Source organism: Manihot esculenta, chromosome 4 (genome assembly GCF_001659605.2).
Source record: "Manihot esculenta cultivar AM560-2 chromosome 4, M.esculenta_v8, whole genome shotgun sequence".
NCBI classification, from domain to species: Eukaryota; Viridiplantae; Streptophyta; class Magnoliopsida; order Malpighiales; family Euphorbiaceae; genus Manihot; species Manihot esculenta.
Genome location: NC_035164.2, coordinates 7,395,753 through 7,417,830, shown reverse-complemented (window position 1 = coordinate 7,417,830; position 22,078 = coordinate 7,395,753). Strand labels below are relative to the sequence as shown.

At 32.5% G+C, this 22,078-nt stretch overlaps 2 protein-coding genes and 1 pseudogene across 3 annotated transcripts; 2 read left to right on the top strand and 1 right to left on the bottom strand.

Moving 5' to 3' along the window:
* Positions 1-9,252: 9,252 nt before the first annotated feature.
* Positions 9,253-11,692, bottom strand: LOC110612749 (rust resistance kinase Lr10). The gene is given in 5 exon segments (XM_043956265.1): positions 9,253-10,177; positions 10,180-10,419; positions 10,513-10,539; positions 10,633-11,375; positions 11,590-11,692. Coding segments are annotated over 4 exon segments (1,590 nt in total). The 5' UTR covers positions 11,105-11,375; positions 11,590-11,692; the 3' UTR covers positions 9,253-9,326.
* LOC122723571 (LEAF RUST 10 DISEASE-RESISTANCE LOCUS RECEPTOR-LIKE PROTEIN KINASE-like 2.4) lies at positions 11,668-14,879 on the top strand. Of its 2 annotated transcripts, XM_043956263.1 has the most exons (4): positions 11,668-12,382; positions 12,942-13,004; positions 13,444-13,473; positions 13,594-14,879. In XM_043956263.1, exons 1-4 carry the CDS (start codon positions 11,668-11,670, stop codon positions 14,727-14,729), a joined length of 1,944 nt encoding a protein of 647 aa, XP_043812198.1. In that variant the 3' UTR covers positions 14,730-14,879. The 2 variants fall into 2 exon arrangements, with proteins under 2 accessions (XP_043812198.1, XP_043812199.1); XM_043956264.1 differs by lacking the exon at positions 12,942-13,004.
* A 3,471-nt stretch (positions 14,880-18,350) lies between these two features.
* LOC110613672 lies at positions 18,351-19,598 on the top strand (annotated as a pseudogene).
* The last annotated feature ends 2,480 nt before the right edge of the window (positions 19,599-22,078 follow it).

The following is a 22,078-nucleotide window of genomic DNA, read 5'->3' as shown; positions in this document are numbered from 1 at the left end:
ACTCGGAGTCCTCATGTTGTTTCTACGCCACCTGCTCTAGAAACATGGGTGTCACTCTCATCTGAGCCACTAGTGCACCTGTACTAGACAACTCTAGTTGTAAACCTTTGCCAATGAGCTTGTAAAATTCCCTCACCACCGGCCTTCTCTCTGCTGTAATATGGGATAAACTGCCAAGTTATTTCTGGCTGAGAGCATTTGCCACTACATTTTCCTTACCCGGATGATACTGGATCTTGCAATCATAATCACTAAGCAATTCTACCCATCTTCTCTGCCTCAAGTTCAACTTTTTCTGACTCAAGATGTACTGCAAACTCTTATGGTCTGTAAAGATCTCACATTTTACCCTATACAGGTAATGCCTCCACATCTTGAGTGCAAAAATCACAGCTGCTATCTCCAAATCGTGTGTAGGATAATTTAACTCGTGCTTCTTCAACTGCCTAGAAGTATAAGCAATTGCCTTCTCATTCTGCATCAACACACACAACCTAGTCCCACTCGAGATGCATCACAAAACACAGTGAAATCCTCATTACTTGTAGGCAGAGCTATCACCGGTGCTGACGTCAGTCTTCTCTTTAGCTCTTCAAAACTTACCTCATATTGTTCTGACCAAACAAACCTTTGATTCTTCTTGGTCAACCTGGTCATAGGAGTAGCTATTTTGGAGAAATCTTGTACAAATCTCCTATAGTAACTTGCCAAACCCAAAAAGCTTTTAATCTCTATCACTGCAGTGGGTCTGGACTGATTAGCTATAGCTTCTACTTTCTTAGGGTCCACCTCGATTCCCTTTTCTGACAACCCATGCCCCAAGAAAGAGATACTCCTCAACCAGAATTCACATTTAGAGAACTTGGCATACAAGCCGTGTTCTCTCAAGGTCTGCAACACAATCCTCAGATGATAGGCATGTTCCTCTGCATTTCTGGAATACACCAAGATATCGTCAATGAAAACAATAACAAAGTGATTCAGAAACTGGCTAAAAACTCTGTTCATGAGATCCATGAATGCTGCAGGGGCATTGGTTAGCCCGAACGGCATTACTAGGAACTCATAATGCCCATATCTGGTCCTGAAGGCTGTCTTAGGTACATTTTCCTCTTGGACTCTTAATTGATGATACCTGACTCGCGGTTGTCGAAACCGGTCAAAAATAACTTTTCTGGTTATCAATAATTTACAACTGCAGATAGTAGTGAAAGGATCGAATCCACAGGGAATTGAATTGTTACCTATTTTCCTTATCAAGACCAATAAAATAAATTGAAACAAGAATAAATTGAAAAAAAGAATAAAACTAAAAACGAGATAAACTGAAAGGAAATATAACTGAAAGAGGAATAAACTGAAATGAGATAAAACTGAAAACGAAATAAAAATAAACTGCAGTAAAAGTAAAATGGGGGGTTTGAGATTGATTTGATTAACAAACTACTGAAAACAATTAAAATAAGCGAATGATAAAATAAAAGAAAAATAAATAATAAGAAAATAATAAGAAAGCTCTAGTTGAAGTATTGGATCCACTTTAGCTGTTGGGATTGATTACAGACACTTTGTTCTTTTGGGTTGATTCAATAGATTAGTTATGGAGATGGAAGACGCTTCTCACCCCATTATCTCTCCTTAGGGAACGTCCTCTAATTAATTACTAATCAACAAGTTGCCAAGAAACGTCCTTGGGCCTTAGGCATCAAAACAACTGTTAATTGCATTAAGAAATAGAGAGATCCAATCCTATCTACCCAAACGTATGGAGATAACGCTAGATCATACAATTTTCTTGGGTTTTATCTCAAGTGTTCTCATGTAATAATAATCTAAGCAATTACGGATTTAAATCATTCAAACTAACAAATAATTATTTTGCAATAAAAAATCAACGTAGATCTCAATAACAAAATAATATGAGAATTAAATATGAAATTGCATGAATATTGAATTCCCAAAAATTAAACAATATTTGATCAAGTCTCACAACCCATTAACCAACTAAAGTTTCAACCAATATTCAACTAGATGAAAGAAATCAGCCACTCATTGGCTGAATTAAAAAACAGAAAAATAAAAAGGAAAAAGAAAGAAAAGAAACTGAAGAGACGACTTCTGCCTTGCAGAAATCGCCGAGTTGAAGAAATTGGCAGTCCTCTTCTTCGGCCGCTTAATGTCCTTTAAATAAGAGGAGAGTTGCGCCCTAATTGGGAAGTTGCTGGCCACGTGTGGATTCGCCGTTCATGTGCTGTGGGCCCCTGCTGGATGATGCTGAGGCGCTTGGGTCCTTTGTGTGAAGTGAGCGAGAACGGGCCGTGTGCGTGACTTGCTGTTGCTCGGCTTGGTCCACTTGAGGGAATGGCGTGAATTGTTGTGGTGGGTCCATGGTTGCAAGAGCTGGGTCCACGTCCATGTGAAGTGAACGGGGGAGCGCGAGCCCATGTGCAGTGCTTGGGCTGTCCGCGTGCTGGAGTCCGTGTGTGTGGGCGATTGGCTCACGGTGGAGTGGACTTAACAGGGCCCACGTGAGTGAAGGTGCGGAAGCTTTGCAATGCATGGCCCATGTGCGTGAATGTGTGGAGAAGGCGGGCCATGCTGGAGGGACGTGCGGGTGCTTGGTCCATTGCGCGTGAGTGGCTTGTGCGGATTGGGTGCTGCTTGGCCCATGTAAGAATGGGCTGGTCCGTTAATGGTCCCATGTGCTAAGTGATGAAGACTTTGGCGGGCTTGCTCACTTTTACTCCAAATAAAGCAGTTTTAGGGAGATTTTCTCTAAATTGTCCTTTTACACCATTTTCTACGAAATAATATTAAAAGCAATAAATTAAGCAGAAATCATATAAATATTCATCAATAATATTAGTATAAAATGGACTAAATTATGCCCTATCAATACCCGGATCTCAAATCTATTTTGGAAAAACAACCGGCTCCTGCTAGCTGGTCAAATAGATCATCAATCCTGGATAACAGATACTTGTTCTTGGTAGTGACTTTGTTCAATTGTCTGTAGTCAATACAAAATCTTAGAGATCCATCCTTTTTTTTCACAAACAAAATCGGAGCACCCCAAGGTGAGGTACTAGGTCGGATGAAACCCTTATCTACCAATTCTTGTAGTTGTTCCTTTAACTCTTTCAATTCTGCAGGTGCCATCCTGTAGGGAGGAATAGAGATGGGTCTGGTTCCTAGCATTACTTCAATTTCAAACTCTATTTCCCTAGCAGGTGGTAAACCTGGTAGCTCGTCTGGAAAGACATCAAGAAACTCTCTGACCACGAACACTGAAGCTGGTTCCCTAACCTGACCATTACGCTCTCTGACATGAGCAAGAAATCCCTGACAACCCCTCCTAAGCAACCTATGAGCCTGTAGGGCCGATATCAAACCTCTAGGCATACCTATCTTGTCTCCTTTGAAGACGACCTCCGATCCATCTTGTTCTCTGAACTTAACTACCTTATCTCTGCAGTCCAAGGTAGCACCATGAGTAGAGAGCTAATCCATCCCTAGAATGACATCAAAATCAGTCAAATCTAGAACCACAAGGTCAGCTAGAAGGCACCTACCCTCAACAAAGACTGGCAGACTGACTCTGCCACAGATGGATCACACTTGGGCCCACTGACCCAAAGAGAACACTCTAGCCCAGAAGCTATCAAACCCAAACTGTCTACGGCTCTCGAAGAAACAAAAGAATGAGAGTCACCAGGGTCCATAAGAGCATACACATCAGAACACCCAATAGTGAGTTTACTTGACACCACTGTGTTTAATGTGTTGGCCTCTTGTTGTGTCATGGTGAAGATCCGTGCTGGAGCTGAAGGACCTTCTCCTTGGGAACCTACGGAAGAAAAGGTTGTCCCTCTCCCTCTACCTCGCCCTCTGCCCTGAGATGTGGCCAAAGCTGTTGGCTGAGCCACGCTGCCAAAAGCCGTCTGTTGCGACTGTGCCATCATAGCTGTATTGGGACACTCACGTGCCATGTGCCCCTCTTGCTTGCATCTGTAACAAGCTTTAGTCCCAAACCGACAAAGCCCTTTGTGCAGCTTTCTGCACCTCATACATCCCGAGATATTCGAACCTGAGCTTGAACTACCACCCATTCCAAAACCAGACTTCAACCTATTCCATAACTTGTTCTTCTTAGGCTTATTAGTGGATCTGGTCCACTTTTTACTTCCTGTGGCAGCTGCATTCAGAGAAGAGAGGTCAAATTTTCCTGAACTTGGAGTTTTCGAATCCGAGGACTGTGCCACTTGTTGCTTTACTGTCCCTTGTATAATGGCACTAGCCTCCATTTTCCTAGCTACATCCACAATAGTGTAGAAGCTCTCTCTCTCTGCTGCTAAGATCAAGGTGTTGGGAAATTCCGAGATTATTGCAACCCAATTGCGCAGCGAAAAAATAAAATCTCTGTTGATTTCCTTTCCCAGAATCCGAGTGCTTCGTTTAATTCAAAAGATGGATATGAGACTAACCTGTTAATCTCGTCAAGAAGATACAATACAGGACTGATGGTGCTGCCTTTTCAAATGAACACCCTCAATGGTATCCACACGAACGTCTTCTATCCTTCTAGAGTGCTAGCTCTCTCAAGGATGGATAGATTATATGCTCCACAATCTGCAGCAGTTAGATTGAATTTTCTAAAAATTGTCGTCCACCCTTTCTTCGTAGAAAGAGTATTTATATGTTTCAGTCTTTTTGTTTTCCCACAACTCTTTTCCTAAAAGAGTTGTACTTCCCAAAAGAGTTGTGTTCAGAACCCACTATCACAATCTCGCAGATACTCAAATATCTTTATGTGATAGACTCCTTTATCTGTAACAGTTATAGATAGACTGCAGATCTTTTGAATATTATTGTCTTATAATAATAAATAATTATTAATAATAATACTTTATTATTATTAATTAATATTAATAATAATAACACTTTATTATTATTAATTATATTAATGGGCTTTTAGCCCATTAATATAGCACATCAACAACGTTCTTGTGTGTGACCCAATAGGCTCACATTAATTGGCAATAGGCCCAGTCCAACAAGGCCTATAAGTCATAAGTGGCCTCTAGCAAAACATATGACTACCCAACTAATATGAGGATCATTAGTCCGATAAAGCCTATTAAATAGAACATGTATTAATCCTTTTGTCACACGATATCTAGTTTGAACATAAGTCATGGTCAATGTCAAACTTATAATGTTCAAACTTATGATTTCTCGATCTCTAAGTAGACTGATAAATTCAAATGATATTGATCACACTATCAATTCATTTGAGCATGGCCATGCATTTCTCAGTCTCACTTATCGAGGGACCCAAAAGATATCTCTCTCATAGAGAGGGACAAATCCTATCTTGATTGTTCATTATCCTCTACATAATTTCTATTATGCTCAATCATAACCTTTATGATTGTCCGATTAAAGACAACGTTTGGTTATGTCAAAACATAATAGTCCTTATGTTGGAAACTATGACAATCTCAAGTCAAAGGATTAAGACATAGCTACTTTGAGATTCACTTATGACAATGACCCATGTAGTGATCTCAATGCGGGTCCATCCAATACTTTGTTCTTTAACAAGTATTTATGATTATTGAATTATATCAACATATATATAATCATCTCATGATTTTCAATCAATAATTATACCAGTTATATTTTATTATTATCAACATAATAATAAGTAACCAGGGATGATAATCATTATTATGTAACATGCAAACAAATAATAATGATAAAAACCTCTTTTATTAATAACCAAAACGACATACAAAAATGTCCAAGATAATGGCCTAGGGCATATACACTAACACAAGGTGGAATACCTAGAGTGAAGTCTCATGGTATACCTCCTAGCCTTCTTCTGGTTAGTGTCATAAGCCTGACCCACTGATAGCGGTTGTCGAAGCCGTCAAAAATAACCCTATTTAACAATCAACAATAAACTTGTACATAGTGGCAATAGGGTCGAACCACAGGGAATTGACACCAAGTATCTTCCTAATAATAACTAAGGCAAGTAATAACAAATAAGTAAAAGAGGGGGGTTTGTTTTGATGAGTTAAAATCTAAAAGCAAAAGAGAACAATAATTTAATTGAAAAGGAATTTCAATGAGAAAGAGATTCTAGCTGAAGTGTGAGTCTAATTCAGTTTGTTCAGAATTGATCATTGATTATTAAAGACTCCTATTTGATTTCAATAAATCAGTTTTGGTTGTGGAAGACGCTTCTCACAATCCAAATTCCTCCTTAGTTCTAGTTTGATTAGGAAACGTTCGCTAATCAAACACTGATCAACAAGTTGCCAAGGAACGTCCTTGGGGCATTTAGCATCGAACAACCGTTGATCGCATTAAGACTTAGAGAAACCCAATTCTATCCTTGCCAACCGCGTGGTCAAGGCTAGGTTATGCAACTGATTATATTTATGTTCAAACAATTTAAGCAATTACAGACCTAAATCATTCAAACAATTTATCACTTAAGCAATTTAAAAGCAATGTGCCCTTATTGATTCTAAAAGCTAAGTAATAATTATGGAAAAGATCAGATTGCATAAATATTGAAACAAACAAGAGTTCAACAATGGAGTATTAAACCTCCCAATTCATCACAAATCTGAATATTCTCAACTTCAACTAGAAAAGAATGAATTTAGCCACTCATGGTGACTAAAATACACAAAAGATGAAAAGAAAGGAAAAAGAAAGAAGCTGCAGAGTTTCTGGCGAGGGGAGAAGATGCTGAGTAGCTGATCAGAAGATGCCCCTTGCTGGTTTGGAGATTGCTCTTTTATAGCTGAAGAATTCTCTCCTTCTAGGGTTTTGAAATCCCTTTTTAATTTGGCTTGTGATTCCTCTTTTGATGTTGAATTTAATTTCAACTGGAATTCCTTAAGTGAGAAACTCTTTCGTGGCTCTTGGAATTGTTTTGGTAGTGATTGAGTTGGATTTGGACTTCTGAAAACTCAAAATTCGGTTTCCAGCTGTTTTCCCACCTCTGCTGTCAACTTCTGCTGTCAAGGTGATTTGGGCAGTTTCTGCGAGTGATTTGGGCAAATCACTTGCCCAATCTGCCCCAATCGCTCTCTGGGATTCAGTCTAGTTTCTGTCTCTGTCTCTGCGAGTGATTTGGGCAGTTTCTGCGAGTGATTTGGGCAAATCACTGACCCTATCACTTTTCTGTCAAATTTTCTGCACTTTTTCTACAATTTTCCAATTTCTTCCTTTTCTGTACAAACAAGATAAAAACCATAAATTAAGCTAATAAATGTGTAAATAAGCAATAAAAAAGATAATAAAAATGTGGCTAAATTATGCTTGATCACCCACAAACTAAAGCAACTCTAGAAATTTATCTGTGTATTCATCTACACTCATATCTTTTATGGGAAAAGGCTCTTCCTCTTCTGTCACTAGAGTGTGTAATTCCTCGACTTGAAACGGTTGAGTCAAGTGCTGTTCCCCAGCCACCGCCATCTTGGCTAGAAGATTCGCATCTTAATTGTTACCTCTGGCCACCTGGCAAAATTTGCAGCTGCCTTGTTCGTCTTTGATATTCTCCATTAGGAACCGAACATTTTCCTCGTATTTGACAAGATTCGATTCTCGGACTCTGAATTGTCCCTGACACTAATTAACAACCGATTGTGAGTCATTAAAAATAATAGATTTTTATATACCTAATTCTTTGATTATTCTCAGAGCCATTATTACAATCTCATATTCGGTTACATTGTTGGTGGCATTGAAGGCAAGTTTTTCCATATACTAAAGTTCTATACCGATTTGAGATTGCAACAGAATCTCGATTCCAAAACCCCCAGCCTCGCAAGTTTCATCTGCCCAAACTTTCCACTCCTCTATAGTTGATTTAGGGGACTTCAAAAGTTCTAACGGCGGAATCATTTCCACAATAAAATCGGCTAGCACCTAGGCTTTTATTGTCTTTTTTGAAATATATCTAATATCATAGGTTGATAAAATTACTGTCAAGATGTATAATCGCTCTAATAATTTTGGCCTATGTAGAACTTTCCGCAGAGAATAATCTGTTCAGACTTCTATACTGTGTGACTTGAAGTATGGTCATAGCTTTATTTTTGAAAGCAACTTATTCTGACACATTCTATCTTTAATTGATTTCTTAGATAATAATTATATATCTACTTTCGTCAATACTTTATTAAAGCCTTAGCTTCAATTATTGTGTATTTGCTTTACTTTAAGAACCCACTAAGGTAAAGCTCTCATTGAAGTAAACCTGAAATATATATTTTAGGTTGAATTCCTCTAATTCCCTATATAATAACTACTGGAAAGCTATTGTCAGTGTTAAAGAACAGGGATAATGAATTATTAAAATTAAAAGAAAGATAATAAATAATAATAATTATTATTATTATGAGTTGTTTTTTCTCACTTTAAAATGTAAAAAATATATGAAATTTGATTCAAAAAAAAATATGAAATTTGAAGTTTAATTATTTATTTATTTATTTTGAAATATTCACTTCTATGAAATAATACTTTCTATTATATAGCAAATCAGTTGCTCTTAACTTTAAATGATAATAATAACATGATATAAAGAATTAGATCCTTATCTGCCTAAATCTTTTATAGTGAAAAGAAAGGGTAAGCCCTAAATAATTTATAAATTATTGATACCTGCTGAATTGCACTAACAAATTTTTTAATCTAACTTTTACTTTGTTCAGCACTGAATGTAGAATGATTTCCCATGGCATCTTCTAAGTTAACAATCAAGAGTTTATTTTAATTATTTATTCACCATTATTGTTAGGGACACATAACCCTTTTGTCTTTTATGATAAACTTTTTTTTTTTAATTCATAATTCCCTTATTGGAGAATAAATAATTGAGCACATAACCCCTTTGTCCTTTTTAATTAGTTTTATTTATACATAATTTGCAATAAATAATTACAATATAAAATTTTGTGTTACTAATTAACCCTCATATTATGGATAAATTTATTATATTAGTTTTCCTAATTTAAAAAATATATTAAAATAATCATATTATTTTAAAAAATTTATTGATTGATTCATTAGTTAATTTTAATTATTAAATATTATAAAAATATTTAAAATACCCTGATATAAAATAACTAATCAGTGAATTTTTTATAAATATGAGAGATTGATTAATGAGTTTTTTAAAATTATAAAGATTAAATAGTAAGCATTTAATGTCTAAAATTAATAAAATTACTAACTAATATAGATTTTTAAAAAGTTAGACATTTTAACAAATTATAGATGACATCGATTTCTAATTACTCCATTTCTGATATAACATCCAATTCTTGATGAAGCCGTCTTTGAGATTTTTTTGAATTCATTCTTGCAGGAACTGCAGACCAAAAAGGATTAGGAGGTATTGGTAGATTATCTCCTTCCCCTTCCAATATATGAACTACAACATTCATGGAGGGTCGATCTGCTGGGTTCCACTGAATGCATTGCAGTCCCACAATTGCAAGTTTCTTTGCAATTTTAGTATCTCCCTCTTCCTCAATCTCAAATCTGAGGTCTTCTCCTCTTTCCAAAAGATTATAAATCCATTTTGGGAAGTATATTTGCTCATCGTTTTCCTCAGTTACACGAGCAATTTTCCTTCCTCCAACCATTTCTAACACTACAATTCCAAAACTATAAACATCTGACTTGTAGGAGACATTTTGAAAGTTCCTTGAGAATAGTTCAGGTGCCATGTACCCAGCAGTACCTCTAGCTGTTTTGATGGAAACAACAATTTGATCCTTGGAACAAAACTTGGACAGGCCAAAATCGGAGATTTTCGGGGCGAAATCATGGTCGAGTAAGATGTTATGGGGCTTAATATCAAAGTGGAGGATTCTCCGTTCACATCCTTGATGAAGATATTCAATCCCTTTAGCTATGCCAAGAACAATATCTTGCAGCCTTTTCCAGCCAAGGAAATGCCTCTTGGAGTCGGCAGAAGATATGAATTTTTGTAATGAATTTGGCAAATATTCATATACTAGAGCTCGTCTAAACCCATCAGCACAAAATCCAATCAAGCGGATCACATTGACATGGTGGATTTTGCCTATTGCTTCCACTTCATTGACAAACTCCTCTCCATTTCCTTCGGAGTTACCAGAATTTCATTAGATAGCTTTCCTCTGAACACAGTTCCGTAAGCTCCTTGTCCCAATTCAACTTTGAACTTGTTCGTCATCCTCTTAATGTCGGCATAGGAATATCTAGTAGGCTTAAAAGCTTTGTAGTCCTCCAAAAATTTTTCAATCTTGGACTGATATTCTCTTTCTGTTCTATTGAACCTATACCTGCGGTAGAGTAGAATCGCTGCTACTACAAGAAAAATTGAACCCAGAACTGCACCTGTATATATAAAACATCCCTAGATAACAACACCCATCTTCCACATAATCATAGAAATAAAAAATACAAAATTGGAAATACAATATGCGCAACCTGTTGTTATGAACTTTGTTGCTGACCCTGCAAAAAGAACAGAGCTTTTTCAGTTTTGGCACTACATGGATCCAAAGGTTGGATGAGTATTAAGAGTTAGATGAACAGAAAACAACGTACCTTTAGCTGGTTTGATGATGCCGTAGCATTCAGTTTCAGATCCCTTCAATCTGCAGTACTTGCCTTTTTCTTCACAATAACTACATTCCGGATAGTACCAACTGAATTGAAGAACATTTTCCTGAGAATAGAGACTATATTCTGAACCCACTGAAATGTTTTGTAGCTTGGAGCAAGACAGCAGCAGCACTAACTCTTGAATAGAAGATTGCGAAGTAATGGCATAGACATAATGGTGAAGACTACTTAGGCAAGTGATTGGCTGGAGCGAATGTCCTTTCTTTGAAGAACAATTAAATAAGGTAAAACTAAAAATGTAATCCATCAACCTGAAAGGATAAATATCAGAGAGATTGGAACTAAGAAGAAGCCGTTTTGGAAGACAAACTCCATCAAAATCACTTGCATAAATCACTTGAGACTTGTAATCAATTGTTTGCACCAAGAGCTTCCATGAATTTGGCAACTCCATAACTGTATGGTTCTTCTCCGAGCACCACAGATCAAACCCAACTTCAGGATAGCTACAGTGGGGTGGTTGTCTCCCTTTGATTCGGAACGGAAATCGGACAGGTGGGCCTTATATCCCACATGTCGATGTACTGCACTGATGATCAAGGCCTGCTCCATGCTGTGCTAGGAATAAAATGGACGGCAAGAGAAACAAGCATACCACCATATCATTTGAATTACTCATCATTGCTTTCTAAATTCTTCTTCTCACTCTCTCTTTACAATATACACTACAAACCAACTTAGTGGAAACATCATGTATTGTTTTTTTTTTTTTTATAAAAAGCTGAAGTGCAAATGTTTATTTAAAAAAAAAATAACTTTTTTTCTTTTTCTTTACATTTATTGTAAATATTTGAGCCTTAATTATTAGCGAGTATGTACAGAGCGTAGTATAAAATTTTTGAAATAAATAATCTTTTTTTTTTTAAATGCCCACTACACCTTCTTGCTTGGTCCATATATGGGAAGCCAATTGAGAACAGAAATATTTCTCTTTCTCTGAAGCAGGAAAACACACACATGGTGTATCCATCTCTCTGGTCTCCCATGATCATAGAAAGTCTCATCTTTCTTTTCCTGCTTATCTCCCAAACAACCTGCAATTCTACAGAAATAAATGATCAGTGTGCAGCTTCTTCATGTGGAAATATCCATAACATTAGTTACCCTTTTCGATTACATACTGATCCAAAAAATTGCGGAGACCACAATTATGAGCTTGCTTGTGAAAATAATCTGACAGTGTTGAGTCTATTCGGAGGAAAATACTATGTTCAGGCCATCAACTACGATAACTTCACTATCCGACTGGTGGATGCCGGCGTCAATCAATATGATTGTTCCTCCATTCCTCGTTTTCCTTTTACTTTCGACAACTTAATTTTGGGAAATCATGGATACTTGGTTTCCGATTTAACGCGTATGATTTGTTTCATCAAGTGCCCAAGTCCAGTTCACTCTCCATCTTACTTGGACTATTCTGCTTGCATCAATGGAGGATCTGCCTTGAAGATGCATACTTATGCGATGATTATAGATGAATCGAATTGGATATCTGATTTGATGGATTTGTGCAGCTTGGAGATGATATCTTTGATTCCACATGAATTGGGCTTGGAAAACAAGAATAATATATCCTGCGTTGAAATTCACAGGCGACTTGCTTTCGGGTTTCAGCTTTACTGGCACAGCAACAGCTCGGTAATCTTCCTGGACGTTGATAACCGCATCAGTGGTAAGTGGTTACTATTTAAAAAATCTAATATTTAGTCCCTATAATTTATTACTAATAATAATTTAGTCTATATATTTTGCACAACAAAATATCTTTTTAGAAAAATAATTTTTACATTTTTAAAATTTTCTAGCATTTGAGTATTCAAAAGAAATTTCTCTTTAAAAAAAAATATTTCTGCATTTTAAAAGTTTTGTTAACAATTTTATACATAGACGTGTCAATATATTTTTTTAAAAAAATTAAAATTTAAAAAATAATTTTTAAAAAATATTTTTAAAATATAAATTATTTTTCCCAAATAAACAGTCTTATCTCACTTTTACTTCTCTCATATACTTATATCAATCAGTTTTACCATTAGTTTTTTTTAAAAAAATTAAATTACTATTTATCTTTAAATATTATATTTATGGATAGTTTTTTCCCAATTTTATAAGTAGCTATAATCTCATAATTTATATTCATTTATTTTTCATAGCCGATCACATAATTGGATTCATTGTAATTATTTTATTATTTTCTATTGACTCATAGTTTTGTATTGATTTTCATATAGGTATATGTACACTCTTCAATGAATTTATATATGGAATCAGTTTGATCATCGAAACAATCGAATGTAAGTTTTCTCCCCATTCATGTAATTGTAATTAAGTGGAGATTATATAATTTACCGCTTAAAGTTTACTTAAAAAATCAATTAAAACTATGATTTTTTTGTGTTAACTTTTGATAATTGATTTTTATATTATTTAATCTTTAAATTTAATTCGTAAAATATCTCTCTTAAAAATTCAAGGCGTATGTAAGTCATGTAAGCATGTAATAAAAGCATATGTAAACTATTTAAGCGTATAAGAGTTGAATAGCTATATTTTATAAAATTTATGTATTAAATAATTATACTATTGTATTAAAAGTTAATAATAAAAAGATTAGGTTATTAACTAACTTTTTGTAAATGTAGAGACTAAATTATGTATTTAACTTAACTAATTAATTATTTATTTATTTTTAAGAATATAAACACTCATTAATTTTCTGTACATTTTCTGCAGCTGAGTACTCAACGATATTCACTGATATTGGTAAGAAACAAGAACTACTTTCTTTCAAAAATAGCTAAGTAACGCCTGCATTTTTTTGCCAACAAATTAAAGCAACTAAAGAATTTGTCTCTCTTCAATGCTTTCCAAAATTTCATGCAGGAATTTTTTGGTTTGTAAGAGCTTTACTAGGACTTCCATGTGTAATTGCTTTTCTTATATTCAAGTGGCGAAGGAAACATATGTCAGAATATAACACAATCGAAGAATTCCTACAGAGTCACAATAACCTTATGCCGGTAAGATATTCCTACTCACAAATTAAGAAAATCACCGGAGGTTTGAAAGAAAAGTTAGGAGAAGGAGGCTTTGGTTCTGTATATAAAGGAAAGCTCCGTAGTGGCCAGTTTAGTGCAGTAAAGATATTGGATAAATCTAAAGCTAATGTACAAGATTTTATCAATGAAGTTGCTACTCTCGGGAAGATTCATCATGTTAATGTGGTTCAACTAATTGGTTTTTGTGCCGAGACATCAAAACAAGCTCTCGTATATGAATTCATGTCTAAAGGATCTCTTAGAAAATATATTGATCTTGAAGGATCCATTTCGATAAGTTGGGAAAAATTATTTGAGATATCTCTTGGAGTGGCTTATGGTATTGAATATCTACATCGAGGGTGTGATATGCAAATCCTTCATTTCGATATCAAACCTGACAACATTCTACTAGATGAAAATTTCATTCCAAAGATTTCTGATTTTGGGCTGGCAAAATTTTATCCAACCAAGGGGAGCATTGCATCTCTTACCGTCAAAGGGGGAACAGAAGGATATATGGCTCCAGAATTATTCTACAAGAATATGGGGGGTGTTTCATATAAAGCAGATGTGTATAGCTTTGGACAATTGGTGTTACAAATAGCAGACAGAGGAAAGAAAGAAAATAATAAAGTTATTGAAAGTTTAAGTGAAGTTTATAGTCCATATCGGCTTCATGACCAACTGTCTAGTGGAAATTTACCAATAGAAGACATAACAGAGGAAGAAAAAATAAAAGCAAGGAAAATGATTATAACAGGATTATGGTGCGTACAGTTTCAACCTTCTGATCGTCCTGCTATGAATAAAGTCATAGAGATGCTTGAAGGAGATTTAGAAAGCCTACAAGTACCTCCCAGACCTACTTTATTTCCTCTAGATTCTGTAAATACAAATTGGCGAGAATTATTATTAATGACAGATGATTTTACAGAATCGAGTAGATCGATTAAAAATCTAGATCAAGGGACACAATAGGGAAATATTATGCTTAGTTTTACATGGAAAAGCTAAGATACCACTCTTTGAAAGAGTAGACTTCCATTTTAAAAGGTGGAACACAAATGTTCTTCCTATTGTATCCTTTTAAGTTGCTATAAATACTAAAGTTAATTAATGACTTGATGATATTTTGTAATTGTCTTGCATAATGATAATACATTTGCATCACATTAATGGCTTTTTTCCTCAAAGATAAGAAATTTCATTAATCGAAGGCATTAAGCCCAAAGATTACATCCAAATAAGGTCTAAGGCCTACAAACCATAACAAAATAGGATTCTAGGGCCCATAAATAGAAGCCCAATATAAGAACAAATCCTAGAACTCTAACCTATAATACATGACCCATCCAACCTGGTTGGAAGCAAAGCACCGCCGCCTATAATTGTTGGAGAAGCTCATCATTGTTGGATTGAAACAAGATTGATGAGTAGCTCCCAAATCATAGTCCAAAAAAGACATGCAAACATATTGAGATACCAGGAAAACAACCCAAAAACCAAACAAGAAAGAAGATAGAAAAATTCAACTCCACGGCAAGGAAATAAGCCTTCATCGAAACGATTGCAAGGGTATGAAGGCAAGTATAAAAAGAGAGGGGACACATCAGTCGAACCACCATGCACTGTATGGATTTACGAGTAGAGTTCTCTAGATCTGTTCAAAACACAAACAACAAGAAAAACAGAAAAGTAGAAAATGATCGAGTGGAGAGAAGTTTTTCTCCACCTGAAGGGATAGATAGAAACCTCCTACTAAGATAAAGAATCGACAAAAGCTCTCGAAAAAGACGAGGCTAAACCTCAGGAAACTCAAAACTCTCTCTTTAAAGGGAACTGCTTATTTCCATTAAGGGTTAAAACCACCGATTCACATTAATGACTTGATGATAGATTGAGAGGAGCTATGTATATAAAGCAGTTGTTTTCATTTATAATAAGAATTGCACGTTTACATGTGAAAAATAGCATTACTACAAAAGAGAGAGAACTGTATGAAATTCAATAATGACAGTTGAATCAACAGTTACATCCACGTTTTTCTTCATAAGAATATGAATTTTATTAATCATTCAGGAAAAACTTAATAGGTCATATACCACTAACCCAACTTTCAAAATTAACGATTAGAATCTAGATATTTGCATGTGAACCTAGATATTTGCATACTAAGTGAAAAATTTAGAGAATCTCAAACAACACCGTCTCCAACGCTACATCAAATTTTATTTTAGCGTTGGAGATGGTCTCCAACACAACACCAAAATCCAGCGGGATTTTGGTGTTATGCTTCAGTGTCATGCTATATTTAGTGTGACACGGTAGCAGCGCTATTTAATTTTTTTTTATTTTTTTATTAATTTACAATATAGTCCAAAATTTTATAATCTTTTTCATAAAAATTCTTCCTTACTATTTGAATATTTAAAACTTTTTAAATAGGTCCTTATTTTTTCACTCTCGTAATATATTATATTTTTATTTTTTATAATTTTTATAATTATAAAAATTTAATTTAAATTAATATATTCTCAATTATAAATAGTATTTATAATAAATTAATTTATTTATAATATATTATATAGAATAAGTTGAGTGACACATATATTATAATTGAACAATATATATTAATTGAAAATACAATCAGCAACAACACACTAAATATTTAATATTCTGGTAGGTCGGACCCGAATCCAATAATATCATTGAGATATTGACCATACACATTAGAGGCGGATGACAGTGGTGGTTGTTAATATTGAGCTCTTTTCTCTGATATTCAAATTTTTTCTTAGCGAAACATTTCATGAGCAATTGAATCAAAAATAAAATTTAAATCGAGCAGTAAAATTTTATTTTCTTCTTTAAATTCCTTTAAGTTCAAAGCTCTGCTTTTCATTAGCCTTCCCTTCTCCCTTTCTGCAGTTTCATTCGCCAACTATATCACAATCTTTTTATTATCAGCATGTAAGTATTTCAGAGCGGATGAAAAAGATTTATCAAGTTTTTTCTTCAATTTTGGTTTTTTGACATCAAAAGGTCGACTCGATGATGTATAATCTCCTGCAATATTTTCATTTAAATAAATTGAAAATGATGATAAGTTTGAAGATGATACCATAGGTGAGTCAAGAGTAAGATTGTCCGACTCTCATGACACATAAGAAGAGCTTTGATTTGGAACTATTTTTTTTAGAGCTACTATCTTTGAACTTCTCAGCATCCTTCATCATGCTCCAAACATGGTCAAATTTGAATCTCTTTTTGTTGCTTGAATCTTACATGAGTAAAGTTTTCGCTTGATTGAGCTGCATAATTCGGAAAATGTTAACAAAAATTCTAAGATTTATATACAAAGTAATAACTAAATAAATACTCACCAGATCTTGCTTTGAAGCACCACTTCGGAAAATGTTAAGAAAAATTCTAAGATTTATATACAAAGTAATAACTAAATAAATACTCACCAGATCTTGCTTTGAAGCACCACTAGCATGTAAGTTTTCAACTTGTCGATGACAACCATTTAATTTTCTTATAGCTTTCTCAATAACTTGCATTTGACATTGTAAAGATCGTGGGTTGCAAAACTCCCGAAACTCATTTTTTGCAACTTCATATGCTTTTGCCACCCGACCCCTAAAATGTTGACTAGATTATTGTTTACCTATAACTAGATCTTGTGAAACATATAGATAAATTCTGCATAATAGCATATCTTCATTGGTAGAATATCCTGCAGATCTTGGAGTCATAGTTTACAAAGTGATTAAATATTGAAGGGTATGGCCATTTTATGGTAAGTTGTAGATGTTAGCATTCCAGTATATATAAATCAGATAGAATCTTAAACAATAATTAAACCAACAGTATCCTAACAGATTTCATATTAAAATCGACCGTTGGATGGATTTTATCTCAATCTCCACCTTCGGATGTTATGCATCCCTATCTCCACATTTTTCAATAAAGTCAGATGGAATCTTAAACAATAATTAAACCGATAGTATTCTAATGGATTTCATCTCAATCTCCGCCTTCGGATAGTATACATCCCTGTCCCCACATTTTTTAATAAAGTCAAATGGAATTTTAAATAATAATTAAACCAACAGTATCCTGATAGATTTCATCTTAAAATCGACCGTTGGATAAATTTCATCTCAATCTCCACCTTCGGATAGTATGCATCGCTATCCCCACATTTTTTAATAAAGTCAGATGGAATCTTAAACAATAATTAAATCGACAGTATTCTGATAGATTTCATCTTAAAATTGACCGTTGAATGGATTTGATCTCAATCTCCACCTTTGAATACTATGCATCCCTATCCCCACATTTTTCAATAAAGTCAGATATAATTTTAAACAATAATTAAACCAACAGTATCCTGATAGATTTTATCTTAAAATCGACCGTTGGATGGATTTTATCTCAATCTCCACCTTTGGATAGTATGCATCCCTATCCCTACATTTTTCTATTAAATATTGTATTCTTCTAAGATATAAACATAACTTATATTTTCTAGTAACTCATTTTCTAGTTCCTCTTAAATTTGAATCAAAAAAATTCTACAGATCATTACTTAAAATGGATTTCTATGTTGGAGATACATCAAATAATGATGCTGAAAATTCATCATCTTCTTCAGATATTGATGATTTTATTTCAAATGATAATGAGTTTGAAGTGGAAACACAAGCAGTTAATCAACAATTTCATAGAAATAAGATGGTTTTGCAGCAAATACAAGATCAACACCGAGTTTCTAGAGGTGGCTCTGCTCCAAGTCTTCTAGTAATCAATTGAGATTGTGAAGCGGCTGATCGTAATTTATTTCTAGATTATTTTTCAAATAATCCACGCTTCAATGATGTAATATTTCGTCGACGATATAGAATGTCTCGAAATTTGTTCCTTCGCATTGTCAATGCAATAAAAGTGCATGATACTTACTTTGAACAACAAAAAGATGCAGTAGGTAAAATTGGATTATCTATTCTTCAAAAAATCACAGATGTATTTCGAATGTTAGTGTATGGTTTGCCAGCAGATGCTACCGATAAATATGTGAAAATTGGGGAGTCCACTGCAATTGAAAGTATAAAGAGATTTTGTCGAGTTACCGTTCAGGTATTTGGTGAGCAATATCTGAGATCACCAACTGCTGAGGATGTTGCAAGACTTCTTTATATTGGTGAGCAACTTGGCTTTCCAGTAATGTTAGGTAGTCTCGATTGCATCCATTGAAAATGGAAAATTTGTCTTACTGTATGGGCTGGCCAATATACAGGTCATAGTGGATTGCTAACAACCATTTTAGAAGTTGTAGCTGATTATGACTTTTGGATATGACATGCATATTTTCGAATGTCTGGCTCAAATAACGATATTAATATTTTGGAGTCATCACATTTATTTTTCGACCTTACTAAAGGTATTGCTCCTCTCGCTTATTATGTTATTCAAGGAAAAGAATATAATAGGGGTTATTATTTAGTTGATGGTATATATCAAAAATAGTCAATTATTGTGCAACTGCAAACTATTCATGAACCACAAAATAGGAAGAAGAGGTATTTTGCAATGAAACAAGAATCATGTCAAAAAGATGTTGAACGTGCTTTCGGAGTGTTGCAATCACATTTTACAATAGTTGCAGGGCCATCATGTTTTTAGAAAAAAGAAGTATTGTATGATATATTAACTACATGTATTATCATGCATAATATGATAATCGAGGATGAACATGACCTTAGTACATCTATTGAAGACGGTAGAGAATTTTCAGCTCCAACTGTTGAAATGGTTGTCGATAAAACTATCCGATTTGAATAATTTTTTGCTCGACATAAAAAAATTAAGGATAAAGATGCCCATTTTACACTTCATAATGCATTAATTGAGCATTTGTGGGAGCAATATATGAATTCAAATGATCATCTAAATTAGTTTATATTTTTTATTGATAATATAATATGTATGAGTCTATTTTATTTTAAATTTTGCTAATTAATATTTAATTAATGTAGATTTATAATTAATGTTTAATTAATGTATTTTTTTTAATGAAATGGGGGACTGGAGATTGGGGGAGTAGAATCTGAGATCTCTCAGATTTATTCATATACATTTTACCACAAGATTAAATCTGTGAATGCAATTAATGTATTTTTATAATTAATATTTAATTAATACTTTTTAATAATTAATATATTTTTATTTACCTCTAATATGATTGAATATTTGAATATTGAATGAAAATATAAAATATATAAATATATGGGGTGAATATATAAAATGATATGAAATTTTTAAGCGAAGTAGATAAATAAAGTTAAAGTAAAAGAAATAATATAATATTAAGAGAAGCGAAGAATATAAATAAAATATTTTTTTATATTAAAAATTATATATAATGTTGAAAATAATATTATACTATTTTAATATTTTGCATTAAAATAATATAAGAAAATGGTATTTAGCGTTAGAAATAGTCTAAAAGATAAGATCTGAACGAGGAGAACAATAAAAATTAATATTATTGTTTTTGTTACTATATACTAAAATAATAAAACTACTCCTCTATTTCTGTCTTTTATTAATTTCATTTTTTCTATATTTATAGGTTAGTTAATAAAAAAATTTAATTTTTATATTATTTTATATTTTAATATAAATATTTAAATTTTAATTAAATTGGTCCGACATTCATACGTAGGTATAATTTGGAGATAATTTTTTATCTACTTTAAATTATTTTAATGAAATCATTCAATTTTAATTTTATTTAAAAAAATTACCCTAACCTAGTGTAGCAGGTTTCCAAGTTATGAATCCTTTATTCATTTTATTTCTTCCGCACCTATTATATTTAATTAATTGATAAAATTATTTATTAATAAAATATTTATTTTTAATAATTTTTTATTATTAAATTCTACTATTAAATTATGTTATATACTTGCTATTTAATATGATTATTTAAATTTTAATTTAGAAATAAAAGAAAAAATTTTCAATATATAAAATAAGAGTTTAAAAAATTTATGTTGAATATAATGGTTTATTAAGATTTTTTAGTAAGATAATAGTAAAATATAAAAATCTAAATATAAAAATTAATTAATTTTAAAAATAAATTATTAAATATTTGATAGAAATAAAATTAATGAAAATTTTCATTATTGATTGTTGAATATTATAAATAATGCTAAGTAGTTATTTAATTGCACAGGTAATTAGATATAAATAAATATTATTTATTTTAAAAGAATAATGATTTTTAATTAATTTTTAGATAATTACATTTTCAACATAAATTATTAAATATTTTATACAGTATTCGGTTCAAATTAAAAAAATCGATCCAACGGAATTAATTTAAAATTTTAGTTTAATTTTTTATTTATTTCAGTTCGGTTTGATTTTTAATTTTTAAATTTTCAGTTATTTCAATTCGGTTCGATTTTGATAAAAAAACTAAAAAAATCAAACCGAATCTATTAGTGATAATATAATATTATTTTAAATAATATAGAGATTAGATCATATTAAAATTAAAATATTTCAATTAAATTTTAAAATACTAAAAATAAAGTGTAAAAATAAAAATTTTATTAAAAATTTAAACTGATCAAATCAAATTGAATTGAACCGAATCAGATCAATTCGGTTTCGATTTAGTTTCTGAACAAAATCAATTCGGTTTGATTTTTATAAATACCAAAATTTTAATTTTCAATTTCTTCAATTCGGTTCAATTTTAAATCAAACCGACTGAGTGCTCACTCCTAATTTTAAATATAGACATTATTAAACAACTTTATTATACATTATAAAAAAATATTTCATATCTTTATATTTGAAATATTTAAATCTTTTATTTACAGAAACTTTTATTAATTATAGAAGAATAAATTCAAACCTTAAAAGTTAGTTTTCGTTTAAGTTCAATTTGACAAAATTAATTTAATAAACACTAAAATAATAATAGTAAAATGGGTAAAATAAAATATAACTAATAAATAAAATAGTATTAAATTTATTAAATTAAGATTTCATTTTAGACAAAATAATCAATTTTATTAATAATTAAATTTTAATTTCTCTAAACATGAATTATGAAAGGAATGGAAAAATGAAGAAACGCAGAAAAAAAAAATACAGAAAATGATTTTTTTTTTTTTTGGCATATTGTAACCTAGGAATATGTTATAATAGGTTAAATTCACTTCTTTTGAAATAAAATTAAAGTGAAAATAATTTTATTGAAATAAATTAAAGTTTAGTGATAGAAATGAAATGAATTTTAAAAT